Source organism: Martes martes (assembly GCF_963455335.1).
Source record: "Martes martes genome assembly, chromosome: 9".
NCBI classification, from domain to species: Eukaryota; Metazoa; Chordata; class Mammalia; order Carnivora; family Mustelidae; genus Martes; species Martes martes.
In genome coordinates, this window is record NC_137896.1 from 131419968 (window position 1) to 131438804 (window position 18837).

The 18837-nt window shown below is 34.8% G+C and overlaps 1 protein-coding gene across 1 annotated transcript in view; it reads left to right on the forward strand.

The window, feature by feature from the left end:
- ROCK2 (Rho associated coiled-coil containing protein kinase 2) overlaps positions 1-18837 on the forward strand; it is a 138395-nt gene that overhangs the window by 48336 nt on the left and 71222 nt on the right. Inside the window, exons 2-3 of the mRNA XM_080814160.1 lie at positions 11833-11914; positions 12893-12993. Of these exons, the coding sequence (XP_080670286.1) occupies positions 11833-11914; positions 12893-12993 (183 nt within the window). The remainder of the gene's footprint in view (positions 1-11832; positions 11915-12892; positions 12994-18837) is intronic.

The following is an 18837-nucleotide window of genomic DNA, read 5'->3' on the forward strand; positions in this document are numbered from 1 at the left end:
TCTCTTTGGTAATCTTTCTACTAGAGAATTTTTTAAAAAATTTAACAGGTAATATCTACCCATGATAAGTTAAGGTACATGCAAACTGTAGAATGTCACACTTCAGTGAAAGCTAACAAGAGTGGGATGTTAACTGAAAACTCCTATATGAAACTTAAAATTTTTTTAAGGTTAAGTGAGCAAAATTGTAATTTTGTAATTAGTGGATCATCTTATATACTCCCATTGAGTACCTATCCCCAACTTGGGAGATTTCTGAGGTCTTTTGGCTATCTGGTAGATACTTGGAAATATGGTACCAGATTGCAGTGTAGAGGTAGATAGAATTATCAGCCGTAGAAGTTGATTCTCAGAAGGAAGTTCAGAAATGTGTGTGTTTCATTACCTTTTCCTTTGAGCATAGGAGAAATTATGGTGATTTGTGAGTTCTAGTTAAGGATGATTTAGGTTCAGTGTTTCAGGTAATTTTTTTTTTAAACCAGAGTTATTAATATGTATCTAAATTGATGACAAGAAATTCTTATTCCTACCTGAGGTGGTGTTATTGCTGAAATTGAGCACTATGCAGAGGAGTGATGTATGAAATGATAGTTGGTAATGAGTTGGAAACTCTAGATTTGCCTATGTTGTTTTCAGTTTGTTTTAGCAATGAGACCTTCTCTCTGCCAAATAATAATATATGGACTACCAAAAGGTAAAGCAGACCAAAAAATAGTGTATTAGATTTCCTTGTGAAGACTTGTTTATCTTCTTTTACTTATAGGGGGGTGTAGATAGGTGGACAAAAGAGATATGAGATATATATTAATATAAAAGGTTTACTTTTTTCTAATATTAAGTTTCCAATTATTAAAATTTTTTTCTAATTACTAAAAAATCCCCCCAGATGTATAGAAGAAATATTGCTTCCTAGGTGAGGATGAAATATACCTTGCCTCTGTAGTTTCTATGGAGAAGCATATTTTAGTTTTTCAGTAAAAGTAGGTGGGCACTGAGTCTGCAAAGTCACATATACAGTTAGAAGGGGAAAAGAGTGTGTACTTTAAAAACAACCACCAACTATTTTTTTGCTGAAGATTTCTTTCACTGTTTTCTAGTAGTAGTTGTATGGGTAGCAGAAATAGCTGCTTCTGGTTAGAACTTCTGTGTCTCTTATGTACCTAAATGGCTCTGTCTAAAAACATTTTTCCATTATCTACATTCCTTTTTCAGTTTGATTTTTATGAGATTAAATGAGAAAGTGACTTTCCTTGGCACAAATTAGGTGCTCAATGTATGTTGATTTCCTGATGTGATTTATGGGTATATATTTTTGCCGTCTGATTTTTCAGGAGAGCTTGGTACTTGGTTGTGCCTTCAGAAAAGTTCATTGTTTATATTTGATTAATAATTGACCAGAAGACTGAGGATAGTATGTCTCTCTCTATAATGATATGATACTGAATATTTCCAGCCATTGCTTTTTTGTGGGATATAAAAGAAAAGATTTAAATGTCCATAGTTTTAAAAAAAATACTAATAGAAACTATAGTAACATAACAAAATCTACTAAGAGGCAAGAATAATTTTGTGTTTGAAATTCCTTTAATTCCATCTCATTCACCTGGCAGTTCAGTTGTCTACTTCTTATCTATAATTGCTGAGGTGGTTTTAAGAGTTATAAGAATATGTGTAAGAAACATTTTTTTTCACCTGGAAGATGTGATATAGAGTATAACATTTTATGATTCCACATTACCCCTCCTGTCCCAGCACTTCCAACACAAATAAGAATTTAAAAGTGGAGGATAAGTTGCTATAAGAGAAAGCCTTGATTGAAATTTTGCAAACTTGAGGACGAGTTTCTTACTCATTTTTATCTCATGGTGTAATCAACACCTAAGTCAGGATGAGGGGGGTTCTAGAGTATTGGTAAAGTTCATCAGCCCCACACCCTTTATCATGTTTTTCATGATGTTTCTACTACTTTTCTGTATAAAATTTTAAACAGAGTTTTAAGGAAATCACATTTGCTTTTTAGTTACCTAATTTATATTTGAACATCATTATTTAGTAAGAAATGGGATATATTAAATATGTTTCTGTTGGGAACTTTAATTACAGTTTTTTTCTCAAAGGAGCTCAGTATCCTTTATATGGCCAATTTAGTTAAATGTGATAATAGACACAAAAATGTAAAATACTTAGCAATAGATTTAGCAAGAAATATAAATAGAATATATATAAATAACACTTTACTGGAGGAAATAGAGAATTTAAGTTGATGGAGAGGCCTACCTTGCTTCCTGGATGGGAAGTCAGTTCTTCCCAGATTAATCTGTTAATCCCTATAAAAATTCCAATTCAAGTTTTGGGCAGAAGCAACATTTATTTGAATTCCAGAGAGCTTTCAGAGAGAATAAGACCATATGATTTGTAGGAGGCGGAGAACAGTAAAAAGTTTTGGAATTTAAATAGGATATGTTTTCAGTAGAGATATGGAGAGCTATAGATAATAAGTTTTCTGAAGTCTGAATTTATTAAAGTGTGTTCTGTAGTACCTTATATCTTGAACATTTAGATTTTACTATGAGTTACAAAATGTACTACAGAAAACATTAGAATTTAGGGGAAGAAAAAAATAACCGTGTAACTCCATCTTGGTATATATTCTCTATATTCACTTTGCTATATTTCCATTCAAAATTTTTCATATGCATAGTCCCATAAGTAGAATTATCATACATTCAATTTTATATTTTGTGCTTTTCTTTTAACATTACTATTTTTAAAAAAAAAATTATTCATCTGTCAGAGAGAGCGAGAGCGAGAGCGTGAGCGTGCACAGGCAGGGGGTGCAGCAGGCAGAGGGAGAAGCAGGATTCCCCGCTGAGCAAGGAGCCCAATGTGGGACTCCGTCCCAGGACACCGGGATCATGACGTGAGCCAAAGGCAGACACTTAACCAGCTGAGCCACCCATGCATCCCTTTACATAAATATTTTGTATTACTTTTTATATAGTCTTTGTAGGCATCATTTTTAATGATTGCCTTATTTAGTAAAATTGTAGTTTTTCTTTTCCAGATTTTTAGGTTGCTTTGAATTTCTCGCTATTAGAAATAATATTGTTCTTAACACATGTTGTAGGTAATCTTTCCCAGATTTTAATCGGCTGAAATAAAATTTCAAGCTGTAAAAAGTTGAAATAAGATTGAAAACTACTTGGGAATAAAAAGAGTTTGTTAAATTGATTACCATATATGTGCATTCATAACAAAAATAGATACAGTGACTAGTACTTTTCAGACTTAACCCTTGTTTCATTTGGCTTCATAAACATACTTGGTTGGTTGTCAGACTAGCCCTGTGATTTAGATATTGTCTTATACAGATGTTGAAAATGAACCTTCAAGAATTAAAAGAGTTATGGCATTAAATTAGTAATGGAACTGTCTTTGGTTCTACCTGTTAGAATCAAAGATGTGCTGATAGGGGGCGTCTGCGTGGCTCAGGTGGTTAAGCGTACTGCCTTCAGCTCAGGTCATGATCCCGTGGTTCCCAGGATCAAGTCCCGTACCCTAGCTCCACGGATAGTCTGCTTCTCCCTCTGACCTTCTCCCCTCTCATGCTTTCTTTTACTCGCTCTTTCTCTCAAATAAATAAATAAATAAAATCTTAAAAAAAAAAAAAAAGATGTGCTGATGGGTTTAGATGTTAGAGTCAAATATAAAACACTTTTAAGTCTGCATCTTTTGAATTATGTAATCCCTAAATGCAAAGTATGTATTTATGTGGTATTGAAAATAGTGGAAATAATAATAACAACTAACCTTCATTGAGTGATTGCTCGATCGTATGGATAGGGTCTGTTTGGAGATGAAACTGAAATTTTAACTAACTTCCCAACTTGTGGAAATGATCTTCTGTATTTAGGTTCTTGGTGGGTAAACTTCTAGTTATGAAATGAAAGAGATGATTCTGCTGGTTTAATTACCTAAACAACTGGCCGGAAACAGGTTTGGAGGACTGTTCTTTTTCTCTGACTGTAAATGTGACCAAGTTGTTTTACCTTTTAGTAAACAAAGTACTAGTTAACAAAACTTTATGTTTTACTTTCAAAATTTGAAGAATGCTGGAATAGCTCTATTGTTAGAGTGGCTTGTCTCTCTTCCTCTCTGTCTAGACATAAATCCACAAAGATGTAATAAATCTTGCTTTGTGTTGTTGGCCACTATCATCTCCAACGTCCCTATTTACTATTATTACTATTGGTAGTAGTATTAATATTTTCTTTGTGTAATTGTTACCTTGAATGAGCAGGAGTTTTTTGGGGATGGGGGAAGGAGAGTCCCAAAGTCTATATATGATACTTAATTTTATAAATTATAGATATGCAAAATATTTTTTAAGTCTGGTTTGTTTATAGTCAGTATTAGAATAGCAACTCAGATTTTATCTGCTAGCAGTTTTTCAGCTGAATCCCAGTATTAAGTAGGAATAGGATTCAGCCAGATGACATATTAACTATTCTGATAATTTTATAATGGGGAGGTAAGTTACTGATTTTCTCTTTTATTCTACAGGGAGCAGTAAAATACTGTATATGCCTTGAGGAGGAGAACCTTGTTTTTAAAAGAAAAGATAACAATTATTGATTTATAAACCAAAATATAGTTATAAAATTATATAAAAATAAATATAAATATATAAATATAAATTTATATAAATATATAAATATAAATTTATATAAATATATAAATATAAATTTATATAAAATATAGTTATAAAATGTTAATTTTATTCATTTGTTTCTGAACAATATACTACATATTATGAATAGTACTTTGATTCGTATCTTCCCATTGACTTAATATTTTTAGCAGGAAAAATTTAGAACCTAGGTAAAATATTTAAAATACTAATAATTACTTGAAGCAGCATTAAACCCAATTCTAACCCTGCTATTTTCTAACTGCAACTCTGAGAAATTAAGTTCTCCAAGCTTAATTTCTTCAGTTAAAAATATGATATTAATAACACCTACTTCTACAGTCAGTGTGGCAAATTCAGTGAATTACATGAGGTGATATTATAGAAGGTGTTTGACACAGTGTCTGTTATGCCGGCTGTCTGTATTATTATCAATATAGGACACTCTCACTGTTGATACTGTTATTAACTCTACACTTAATTTTTTTACTAATTCTTTTTTTTAAAACTTTAATCAGATCAATTATGTGATTCTTTGCACATTCTTTTAAAATTAAAGTATGTTGTAGTTCGTGAGTGTCTCATAGAGATTTCAGTCTTTTAGCACCCGGACTGGGGCCAGGCTGAGGCCTGTGAGGCACTTGCCATAGGCACAAAACTTAAGGGGGTGCCAAAACCCCACCATAATCAAGATAAACAATATTTTATCACAATACTTAGTAAATGGAGAAAACCATGATGAACAAAATATAAAAATCAAAATATTAAATAAAGGTAGGAACTGGGAGAATGCTGTGCAGAGATCACAAGCAGGCAGAGAAAGAGGAAGGGAAGCAGGCTCCCTGCTGAGCAGAGATTCCCGACGCGGGGCTCCATCCCAGGACCCTGGGATCATGACCTGAGCCGAAGGCAGAGGCTTTAACCCACTGAGCCACCCAGGCGCCCCCTCTTCTTCTCAATCTCTTAATATTGGTATATCCCAGAACTCAGTTCCTTGATCCTTTTTCACTTGTCTGTCCTCACTCCTTTAGTGATCTTACTCAGTTTTATAGCTTCAAGTATTACCATTTGCTGACAACTCATAATTTTATACAATTTTCAGCTATGGGTTATGTTGTGCTGCATTTAACAATTGGAATTCCTAGAATAGTGTCTCCATCATTTTACTTACCACTTCAGACAATCCAGGTTGGTGAAGTCTTTCCAGACTTTTTCCTTTTTTGGGAGGTGAAGGAGAGGAATGCATTTTTTTTTTTTTTGGATATTTTAAAAACAGATATTTAGCAATATATAGTGAAAGTGAAAACAAGTCCAGTACTTCATTCTTTCTTGACAATTAAAATTTAAAAGGCTCTTCATTCAGGAAAAGTTAGGAAAATAGGAAATTACGTATGTATTTTCCACCATGATAGTTATAATGGGAGAAGTTGGGTGTTGGTTTGTACCCATTTATTCTGGAAGACAGTACTATAATGCACTGTTTGCCTTCCTCTGATGCTGACTTTTATCATATAGACAACCACAGTCCAGTATTGGAGCTGATTCACATTTATCAGCCAGTGATATTAGAGATGTAACTGGGCAAGCTCTGGGAGCTTAGCTTGAAGACTCGATTGACAGCTATATCTGACATACCTAGTTAGGCAGTTTTGTATAAAACTTGGGCTTTTTCAGTCTCTTTTAGGGGCTGGGGTTTTTATTTCAGCTAGTGTTTTCCCAGTGATCAGTCTGGTTTTGGCCCTTTACCATATTTTGGCCCTTTTAATTCTCAGTCATTGGTTTTACTATTCCCTGCCCTGAAATCCTCTAGATGTTTGTGCCTTTTTCTCCTATTCATTATTTAGCATTTTTCGCCCTGGTCCTTGAATATATTGTGGTGGTAGTGTTTTGTTTTGTTATAGCACTTTTAGTATATGTGCTGCCAAAGCGAGCACTGTTATAGCACTTTTAAATGTTCTCTTTAAAAAACTTTTATGGGCACCTGGGTGGCTCAGTCTGTTAAGCGTCTGACTCTTGATTTCAACTCAGGTCATGATCTCAGGGTTGTGAGATCCGAGCCCGATGCTGGGCTCTATGCTGGGCATGGAGCCTGCTTAGCATTCTCTCTCTCTCCCTCTCCCTCTGTCCCTCCCCCTAGTTGGTGGCGGCCCCCCCCCCCCCCGGCAAACAAACCAAAGCAAAACTCTTAAATGTTATCCTGTGATTTCTATGCTTTTGGAAGTGATGAAAGGGACAAATAGTGTTAATTTTCTTAATTGTTTTGAAGTTTTGGTCGTTTGGAATTCTTTTTAAAATTTCTTTATCTCAGCTAGTAGCACTTTTTAAGAAGAGAATCAGAGTTGAAATCACAGATGCTGAAAAAAAAAAATCTTACTACCTAAGGTTTATGTAAAACTACATAACAAGGAAGGTCATAGACATAGATAGACTTTCAGTTATTTCCTGAGCTAATCCAGCCACTGGATCTTAGTATTAATTTCTGTACTGAAAATACTGGTATCTTAAAAAAATAAATAATTTGTTTCTTAATAAGTGATACTAAATAGGATACATTTCAAATGTGAAAATTTATAAATATAAAACCTCATGTGTAAATGTAAGTTTTTAAATATATATTACCCCCTACATTTTCTTCAAATACAAATTTTTAGCAGATTAAAGTATAGTATCGTTCAGAAATACTATGTAAAAATAAAACAATGTACAAATGAGGTAGTATTTGATCTTTAAAAAATGGCTTACAAAATGAAATTATTGATGAGTTGAATACTTGCTGTAATGTTAGAACTGCTTAGAAAGCTCTCTGACTACGCTGGTGGGGGATGTTATAGGAAAAATTTATAAACTATTTCAGGATTTTCTTCTTGACTGTTTAATCTTTATATAATCCCATCTTTTTATGATAACTTGTGGAGAGGATGTGGGGTAAGTGAGGATTTAATAATTTTACTAATGTGAAGCTAGTAGCGTTTACTAATGTGAAGCTAGTTCTTTTTTCCAAAGGATTTTTTTCTTCATAATGTGTAGATGGAGATTTTAATGTAGTTACTTTTAACATTCTGTATGAAGTGTTGATATTCCATTTGAAAAGTCTCTGAATGAGAGGAAGATACTTATTCTTGTAATAGAAGCTTTTGCCTTGTCAATTAAAATTTTTCTTCTTGTGGAGGTTAATGGAGGTATAGAAAAAGGCTTTCCAAATAAATGTACCTTTCTTTGATTTAAAGTCATTAATTATAGATATAATCTAAAAATATAAGTCATTCAGATTTAACATTTTAAACTTACTAAAATAGCAAAATTATACCAAAGAGATATAGCAATAATTTGGTACTTAATAACTTACTGTGCTAAAATGCTGGAATCCTTAAAAAGCAGTTCGACTGCCCTAGAGAGGGGAATTTTGGGGATGTGTGAGATCTCAAAGTGTGAAAGTTAACAATCTTAACTTCACTAGAAATTGTATATTTATTACTATTTTTTTAGTGTTTTTTTTCTTTCAGTTTGAGAATCAAGATTGCATTTCTGATTTTCCCCTACTCAGATCCCTAAAAGGCATCTTTATTGCTGTTTTATTTTTTGTAATCCTTCAGCTTTTTAAGCTCCCTATTTTCTCTTCCAGGCTCTGGTCAGTGTTAGTCTGGTTGTTGAGACTAGGGGGGTGAGTTATATATATTGGACCTTTAGTGTTGGGTAGTATTTGATATGTCATTTCCTAGTAGCATGACCTTGGAAAAGTCAAAGTCACTTAATTTAAGTCTTAGTTTATTTTTAAAATGAAGAATATTTCTTCATGCCCTCTTCAGAGTTACTTGGAGATGAAACCGTATTTGCAATAATGTTTTAGAAATACTGTTACCTTCACAAGCATATCCTTTGAATAAAGACTTTTTTCTTACTATTTTTTTCACCCCCAGCAAATTATATGTAGGTACTTTTTCTTATTTTGATTATAAATTTAATGTGTGCTTATTGTAGAAAGTATGAAAAATATAGGAAACTTTAAAAAATAGAAATCTGAATAATGCATCATCCCATTTTTATGTTTTTAAGGGAAATTTAGTTTTGAGGCTGAGTTCCCTGAGGGGAAGAATACTTAGTGTCATATTTATTGTTGGATTTTTTTTTTTTAAAGATTTTATTTATTTGACAGAGAGAGAAATCACAACGTAGGCAGAGAAGGGGGAAGCAGGCTCCTGGCTGAGCAGAGAGCTTTCCTTACCACCCCTAATTTCCATAGAGTTATAATGGTTTGTTGGGTTTTTTCAATCCCTGTGTAAGAGACTAGAAATGGGGGCGCCTGGGTGGTTCAGCGGGTTAAAGCCTCTGCCTTCAGCTCAGGTCATGATCCCAGGGCCCTGAGATCATGACCTGAGCCAAAGGCAGAGGCTTAACCAACTGAGCCACCGAGGTGCCCCTATTGTTGGATTTTTCTGTTCTTTGTGTGCATTAGGCAAAAAAAATAATGCTTGTCAAGTGAATGGGAATTTTCTTAGTGTGGGTGAATTTTTTTTATGATGTAAATTTTAGGTATACAGCTTTATAATTTGACATCTGTATGCACTACAAAGTGATTACCACCACAAGTCTAGGTACCATTCATCACCATAGAGTTGGCTCCCTTTACCACTTTTGCTCACCCCCAAGCCCCTTCCCTTCTGGTAACCACTAGTCTGCTCTATGTATCTGCAAGTTTGTTTTTGTTCTGTTTTGTTCATTTGTTCATTTTTTTTTAAGATTCCATATGTAAGTGGAATCATAGGGTATTTGTCTTTCTCCATCTGACTTATTTCACTTAATATAATGTCCTCAGAGTCCATCCATGTCATTGCAAATGGCAAAATTTCATTCATTTTTATGGCTGAGTAGTATTCTATTGTATATATACTATCTTTTTTATCTGTACACCTATTGGTGGCCACTTGATTGTTTCCATATCTTGTCTATTGCAGATAATGGTGCAGTTTAGCTTAGGGTGCATGTATCTTTTCAGATAGGTGTTTTCATATTCTTCACATCAATACCCAGAAGTGGAATATCTGTTTCACATTGTAGTTGTATTCTTAATTTTTTGAGGAATCTCCATATTGTTTTCCATTGTGGCTCTGCCAATTTACAATCCCATCAGCAGTGTGAGAGGGTTCCTTTTTCACCACATCCTCTCCGACATGTTATTTCTTGTCTTTGATAATAGCTATTCTAATAGGTATTAGGTGATGTCTCATTATGGTTATGATTTGCATTTCCCTAATTATTAGTGATGTTCATCTTTTCATGTACCTGTTGGCCATCTGTATGTCTTCTTTGGAGAAATGTTTCTTCAGATCCTCTACCTATTTTTTAAATCAAGTTTTTGGGTGTTTTGTTGTTGAGTTGTAATGATTTCTTTAATTATTTTGGGATAATAACTCCTTATTAGATATGTGGTTGGCTGACCTTCTCCCATTCAGTAGGTTTTCTTTGGTGTGTAGAAACTTTTTGGTTTGCTCTAGTCCCATTTGTTTATTTTTGTTTTTCATTCCTTGTCTATGGAGTTAGATACACAAAGATGTTACTAAGACCTATGTTAAGAAGCTTACCACCTGTATTTTCTTCTAGGAATTTTATGGTTTTCGGTCTTACATTCAAGTCTTTAATCCATTTTGAGGTAATTTTTGTGTATGGTGTAAGATAGTGGTCTAGTTTCATTACTTTGCATGTAGCTACCTTGTTTTCCCAACACTGCTTATTGAAGATACTGTCCTTTCTCCATTATAGATTCTTCCTCCTTTGTCAGAGATTAAGTATCCATATATGTGTTAGTTTATTTCTGGGCTTTCAATCTGTTCTTTTGCTCTGTGTGTCTGTTTTTGTACCAATACCATACTGTTTTGATTACTATAGCTTTGTAGTATAGTTTGAAATCTGAGTGCATGATGTCTCCAGCTTTGTTCTTCTTTCTCAAGATTGCTTTGCCTCTTTGGTACCTTTTGTGATTCCAACAAATTTTACAGTTATTTGTTATAGTTCTCTGAAATATGCCATTGGTATTTTGATAGGTATTGCTTTGATTCTGCAGATTGGTTGGCTGGTATGAACATTTTAACAATGTTAACTCTTTTAATCCTTAAGTAGAGAATATCTTTCCATTTATTTGTTTCTTCAGTTTCTTTCATGACTATCTTAGATTTTCCAGTGTGCAGGTCTTTCATCTTGGTTAAATTTATTCCTAGGCGTTTTTTTTCTTTTTGATGCATTGTAAATGGGATTATTTTCTTTAGTCTGTATTCGTTAAAGTCAGAAGCTTGGTGAAATTTTCCTGGACATTTGAAGAGAGAGAGGAAGACATCTGACTAGCAAAAATAATAGAGGATACATATTTTCTTTTTAAGATTTTTATATTTAAGTAATCTTTACACCCTGTGTGGGGCTCAAACCCATAACCCTGAGATCGAGAGTCATATAGTCTACCAACTGAGCCAGCCAGGCACCCCAGGGGATGCATATTTTAAAATGACATTTTTTTTTAAAGATTTTATTTATTTATTTGTCAGAGAGAGAGAGAGAGTGAGCACAGGCAGACAGAGTGGCAGAGGGAGAAGCAGGCTCCCCGCGGAGCAAGGAGCCCGATGTGGGACCCGATCCCAGGACGCTGGGATCATGACCTGAGCCGAAGGCAGCTGCTTAACCAACTGAGCCACCCAGGCGTCCCAAAAATGACATTTTTCTAGGGGCACATGGGTAACTCAGTCTTTGGTTAAACATTCTTGACTTCTGATTTTGGCTCAGGTCATGATCTCAAGTTGTGAGATTGAGCTTGGCCTCTGACTCCGTGCTGGGTGTGAAGTCTGCTTAAGATTCTCTGTCCCTCTTCTTCTGCCCCTCCCCACCTCTCCAAATAAATAAACAAATAAAGACCTACGTACATAAATGACATTTTTCTATTGGCTAAAATAACAAAGGAAAACATGATAGGATCATTCATAATATTTTCTAGCAGAAGTTAGCAAACAAGTTAGGGCTATTAGACACGGAGCCACTGGGCAATTTCATATCAAAATGGATTGATAGCAAGAATAGCTTATAACAAAATTTTAAGACTTTTTTTAATACTTGGAAATTGTAACAACTTTCTTTTTCCTTTTCTATTTTCTGTTAAACAGGATGGCTTAAATTCCTTGGTCCTTGATTTGGATTTTCCTGCCTTGAGGAAAAACAAGAATATAGATAATTTTTTAAATAGATGTGAGTAAACTTTATATTTGATCCTATCACTATACTGTTGATGAGATTTATATTACAGTTTATACATTGTTAACCTTAAATATTTTTTAGTTTGCTATTTGGTTTGTTTAAATTACGAGAATTTTTTATTTTCAAAGCAAAACTGCAGAACTAGTTGCAGTTTGTAAAGTAGGTAAAGTTCAAGATTTTGTATAAATTATTAAGACTAATGATTTCAGGATAGGTTATTTATGGCAGTTCAAAGAGCACTTTTAAATTAATATTAACAATATTAAGACTTAGGTTTACATTACCCAGGAGACTTAATGAGCTTTATGTTTGTATAAATGTAGACATTTCAGTCTAGCTAATGAAAGATAATGTGATAACAATTATTGTTGTATATGCAGTAACTTAATATTTGCCAGTATTGATGTTGCAGTGAAGGTATAAATGAAGTCGAATTCTAAGGATAGATTCTCAAAAATAATTCAGTATTTAGTAAGCAACACAGTGAGCTTTTTAAGTTGGAATTGTCAGAGACTGGGCTGTTTTCATAATTAAACAATCTTGAGTGGTTACTGTATCTATCATATGTGATTACTACCTTTCAAAGAAGTAGGCTACTGAAGTTTATTACTAAGATTAGCCTTGCAGGTAATGTCATAGCAGCTCTTTGCCATGATTCACAGTGCGCTCTAGGACTGTGTGGGTCATCACCGTTTAGCTGTCATCTTGTCAAGCACCAGAGTCAGAAATGAAATAGCTTCACTGCTGCTTTTTGGTAGTTAGTAATGTTTGTTTTATATGTGTTAATAAACTGTAGAGTTTTGGTTCTTTGATGTAAAGTTAGTATGGATCTTACATTTTAAAATAGTAACCTTTGAAAACTGACAGATTTAGCTAAAAACTAAATACAGTTTCTTGAACTAAAAATCTGCTTACAAATATAGTAATTATTTAAAAGTATTGCTTATAAATATGATCTTTTAATTACAGATGAGAAAATTGTGAAGAAAATCAGAGGGCTACAGATGAAGGCAGAAGACTATGATGTTGTGAAAGTTATTGGAAGGGGTGCTTTTGGTGAAGTGCAGCTGGTAAGAATGTGTTGTTCTGTTCTGTTATTTTATTTTTAAAGCGGGGTTTTGTGCGATATCAGTAGCCTCTGAGTAGATCTTGTTTTTATGCCCGGCCATGCCAGAATTAGTTTTGTGAGCTCGGTCAAGTTATTCCATCTCAGAGAACCTGAGTGTCTTCATCTATAAAAGGAGGCACTGGTAAACGGTAAACACTGGGTCTCTTCCAGCTCTGAAACCCTGAGATTTAGAATATATTAGGCCAGCTTGATTTCACACATTACCTACTAGCAGCTAATATTCCATAAGAACTGTTGTTTTTATTTAATATGTTAAGACTAATAACATTTTTGTTTAATTAGCTGAGATTTATTTAGATATATTAAAAACCCAACAAAGACATTTTTTTTTTAAGATTTTATTTATTTATTTGACAGATAGAGAGAGTGACAGTGAGAGAGGGGACACAAGCAGGGGGAGTGGGAGTGGGAGAGGGAGAAGCAGTCTCCCCGCAGAGCAGGGAGCCCATGCGACGCTTGATCCCAGGACCCTAATCTGAGTCAAAGGCAGACACTTAATGACTCAGCCACCCAACAAAGGTGCCCCCAACCAAGACATTTTAGTATGAAATTTATCTTTGCAGGCAAAAGTGGTACCAACTGGAAATATTATAAATGTTTGTAATCAATATTGCACTTACATATTAATTAGGAACTGTAATAATATTCCTGTTTTCATCACTTGAGAATGAAACTCCGTTTTTTTATGCTTACAAATTATTGTCTTTGGTCAAATTATGGGGTCAGATTCTCTTTTTCACTCCAACAGTGTTCTGTTCTTTTTGATGGAGCTTGAGAAAAGAACTGCTCACTGTGTGTCCGCACGGCTTCTCTGGGAACAAGTCATGACAGACTAACTTATCTTTGTCATCTCTTTCATTTCTTCTTTCTTTAATAGGTTTATTGAACTTGTAGATCAGGGTAGCGTAATAGGTGTGATATACATCTGTTAGATATTTGAAAAAGTCTGTTAGGGGCGTCTGGGTGGCTCAGTGGGTTAAAGCCTCTGCCTTTGGGTTATTAGGTCATGATCCCAGAGTCCTGGGATTGAGCCCCGCATCAGGCTCTCTGCTCAGCAGGGAGCCTGCTTCCCTTCCTCTCTCTCTGCCTGCCTCTCTGCCTACTTGTGATCTCTGTCTGTCAAGTAAATAAACAAAATCTTAAAAAAAAAAGAAAAAGTCTGATATACTTAAGAGGATATGGAAAAATGTCAATGAATAAAGATATGAATAGGCAGCTTTATAACTAATAGCTGTATTCTAAGGAGGCTGAGGAAGGCATAAGTGGTGCCTTGGACAGAGATCCCCAGGGATCTGTTTGTTCTCTCTTCTTCTCTTCAGGGTTTTATTAATGAGGCATTTATTGTATGGAGGCAATGGTGACATGTTGAATAATTTTACTAATGAGTTAAAACTGAAGCATGAGAATGCTTTCAGATGAGAAGCCAAAATCCAGAAGTTGGGAAGGTCGTTGGCCAGATAGAAGAAGTGAAATTTAACCAGAATAAAAACCTGTACTTAGATGTGAAGAACTCAAGGAGTAGATTCCTTTTTTTTTTTTTAAAGATTTTATTTATTTATTTGACAGACAGAGATCACAAGTAGGCAGCCAGGCAGGCAGAGAGAGAGGAGGAAGCAGGCTCCCTGCTGAGCAGAGAGCCCGATGTGGGGCTCGATCCCAGGACCCTGAAACCATGACCTGCGCTGAAGGCAGAGGCTTTAACCCACTGAGCCACCCAGGTGCCCTAAGAAGTAGATTCCTTAACAGTAATTATGAATTAAAGAACAATTTTCCTTGAATGTAAACCAAGCAAGAGTCATTGGTGGTGTGGCTGCCCAAAATACTAAAGAAAGTTTGGATTGTTTTGATACAGGTTTTTTCTGTTTTGAGATGATTGGGCCATACTGCATCATTTATTCATTCTAGATGCTCTGTTACCCTGTTTTAAAGGGCACATCGATAGAGAGTACTCAAGGGATGAAATGCTCAGGGATTTGCAACAATGCCATTTGAGGTGTGGTGGAGGGAATTGAGAAGTTAACATGGAGATTTGAGGAGTGGGCTGCCTTTGAAAGTAATGTGGTTTTTGTTTGTTTTGTTTTTAGTCAGTGAAAGTGGTGAAGCTTTGGCTGTTAGAATTCCCATGGGGCAAGGGTCAGAGACTAGATTTTGAGTTATGGGAGGTCTTGTAAGATAGGGAAAATATAAAGTAATCGAATCCTACTTCTACCCTGGTCTAACTCAAAGAGTTATTTCTTAAAAAATAAATAAGCCTAGTTATAGTGTTCCTTAAGTGTTCACCACTGTTACTATAGCCCATTTGATACAAAGATTCATACTACAAGTATGTAGAGTAAATACATTGTTTCTTCATACTGAGGATTCAGTGTAGATAAAGAGGAAAGACTAGAATTTGGAGTTCTGTTTTTGGAAGGAAATATGACAGATCCTGACTTGTCATGTTTTTATGGCAGTGTAGTCAATTGCTCTGTTTTAGGTGAATTTGATCATTCAACTTCAGTACATTCAAGAAAGGAAAAGAAAAGGCTTCTGTTATTGTTAATTTTCCACTCAGAATTTTATTTTGTCCACAAAACATGCAGAAACAAAGTCACATGTTTTTAAAAATGAAAAATATTTTAACATTGCTTTAGTCTGATGACCTGACAACAAGAACTTGGAGCATGTGTGTTTTGGCTTTACCTCTTGGTTCTATTGGTGGGGACTTTTTATTTTTTTTTTAGGGAATAAAACACTATATATATATTTTTTAATTAAAAAAATTTTAAATTAACATATAAGGTATTATTTGCCCCAGGGGTACAGGTCTATGAATCATCAGGCTTACATATTTCATAGCACTCTTGGTGGGACTTTTAAAAAGAAGGATGAGATTAAAAAGGAAAAGTCCCGAGTTCTTCCAGTCTTTTAAAGTTGCTTTGTATGTTGTACATAAATTGGTTTGACAGATCTGTAGGCAGTGTTCCATATTTGGCACATCTTTATGATTATGTTTTTCTAGTCATCTGAAGAAAGTTTTACATAGGTGCAGATTTGTCTTTGCTTGTGAAATACTTTTTTGGTCAAGTTAAAAATACATTATCACAGAGGGCCCACCAGTCAGTTTCCTTTTTTTTTTTTTCTTTTTAAAGATTGTATTTATTTGACCAAGAGAGACAGAGAGTTAACACAAGCAGGGAGAGTGGGAGAGGGAGAAGCAGGCTTCCTGCTGAGCAGGGAGATTGATACAGGGCTCAGTCCCAGGACCCTGGGATCATGACCTGAGCCAAAGGCAAACGCTTAACAACTGAGCCACCCAGGTGCCCTCACCAGTCAGTTTCTAAAAGAATATTCTTGTTGTGAAAGTAACTTTGGTATGTCACAGCAGCTATACCACAGTGTTTAAGAGCTAGAGTCAGACTACCTGCAGTTGGATTCTAACTCTTTGACGAGCTGTCAGTGCAGACAAGTTACTTAATCACTCTGTGCCTCAGTTTCTTATCTGTTAAATGAAGATAACAGTAACAATTATACCCCATAGAGTTACTGGGAGAATTAAATGTAATTAAATTTGGAACAGTTCTTGGAATACAGTAAGTGCTTAGTAAATGTTAGCAGTTCATTTTCACACATAAAATGGTTCATTTATCCATCCATCAATGAATATTTAATTAGGATCTGTTATATTTCAGGGGCTGTGCTAGCCTCTTAAAGATATAATAGCCTAGCTTCGATTTTTCTGCAAGTGGTAGTTTTGCGGAGGAGTTTTACTTTAAACAAGTAAAGTATTTTTCAAATTATGATAAATACTGTGAAGGAAAAGATCTGGATGCTGTGAGAGAAAAATGGAGGGTTGTGCTTAATTCAGGTGTGGGTGTTAGGAAAGCCTCACTGTAAGAAAATGACATTGGAGTTATGATGTATAGGAGGAGTTAGTCACATGAAAAAGAGGGAGCTGGGCAGGAGTCAAAAAACAGAAGAAATAGCATGTGAAAATGTCAGCAGTTAGGAAAGTGCCAAGTCGTTAAATTTATTTGGGTGTAGATTTCCTCTCCTGAAAAAGGCATTTTCTTACAGATTGAAAAGTTTTATAATTCAAGGAGGGCAAAATTGTTTGGCTTATTGTCCTTTTTCCCTATCTACAGAGGTGATGTACATTTATGTTTTTATATCATGAAGAGTCTGACATGGATGATTTTATCTGATATCACTTTTGTTTTTGGATTCTACTTTTTGGATTATTTATCACATCTCATTTTTAAGGAAAATAATATTATTCAGTATAGTATATTGATTAAGAGCGGTACTTTGGAAGAATAGTCAAAGTCAACTACTTCTGTTTCCATTCTACTGTATATAGATTTCTTGTCATCAAAACTTTAATTTCCTTATCTAGGAGTAGCATTAATAATAGAACTTAAGATTTTTTTGTGAGGATTAAATTAGACTATGCTTGTGTGGTACTTACTGGGATCTGGCACATTATAGATATTAAGTAAATATTATCTGTTGTCACTCTTGTCAGTTTCTGTGCGTTTTTGAATTTAAATGTTTTAATTTTAAATAAATAATCATAAGTCTCGCTCTGACTTTTATATATATTTATATGTGTTGGTTCACTAGAGCAACCATAACAAAATATCACCAGCTGTGGCTTAACCAACAGAAATTTATTTTCTCTTAGTTCTGGAGGCTACAGTTTCAACATCAAGGTGTTGGCAGGTTTCGTTTCTCCTGAGGCCTCTCTCCTTGGCCTGTGGGTGGCCACCTTCTGTTGTGTCCTGACTCGGTCTTTCCTCTGTGCTTGTATGTGCCTGGTGTGTCACTCTGTGTGTCCTAATTGCCTGTTCTTAGAAGCACACCAGTCACCTAATAGCCTCATGTTAACTTAATCACCCCTTTGATGTCCCTGTCTCCAAATAAAGTCACATTCTGAGGTACTGAGGTTAGGGTTTTATAATGTAACAGGGGCCGGGGGTAGTGTGACGCATGTAGCACAGTCATCCCGTAATAGTGTGTATGTATGTTGGGATGAACTTTTCAGTGAGATTACTTTTTTGAACAGATATGCATGCATACTTTGTTCATTTTTTATGTTTATTTACTTACCTTGCACATAATCTTTTCTTTGAAAAACAAAGTTACAAATTCTAGCCTTGCAAATGTCTTCTTAAGGTAGATATTTAGTCTTGATCTCTATTAATAGAATATACATTGTTCTTCAGTATTCCTTTGGTTAATTGATTAGCAAATGTTTGTTTAATGTCTGGTACCATTATAAGCATTAACAGTGTATTGTATAGGTAAACTACTCAGACAAGTTACCTGCATTCATGGAGCTTTTATTTTGAGCTGCCTGCTATTAAAGTTTCAAAAAGAAATTGTGGTATAGGTTCTAAAAATAGAGTTCTAAGTTAACTATCTAAAACGTAGTGCAGAATGTCTTAGAAATTACCTAATTATGATTCTTAGTTTGGGGGAGACGTATAAAAAAAAAGATTTTGTGGCTAATAGTGGAAATATTTTTAGCATTTTCGTTTTTGAAGTTATATCTTCTTATTTTGGAGTTTGAGGACCTTATCTTTAGTTGGTTTTGTGATGTTGCCTACTCTTTTTTTCTTAATAAGAGCGTTCATTAGGGGCACCTCGGTGGCTCAGTTAGGTGTCTGACTCTTAATCTCAGCTCAGGTCTTGTCAGGGTCATGAGTTCAAGCCCTGGGTTGGGCTTCATGCTGGGTGAGGAACCTACTTAAAAAAAAAAAAAAAAAAGAAAAAAAAGAAAGGAAGGAAGGAAAGAAAAGAAAAA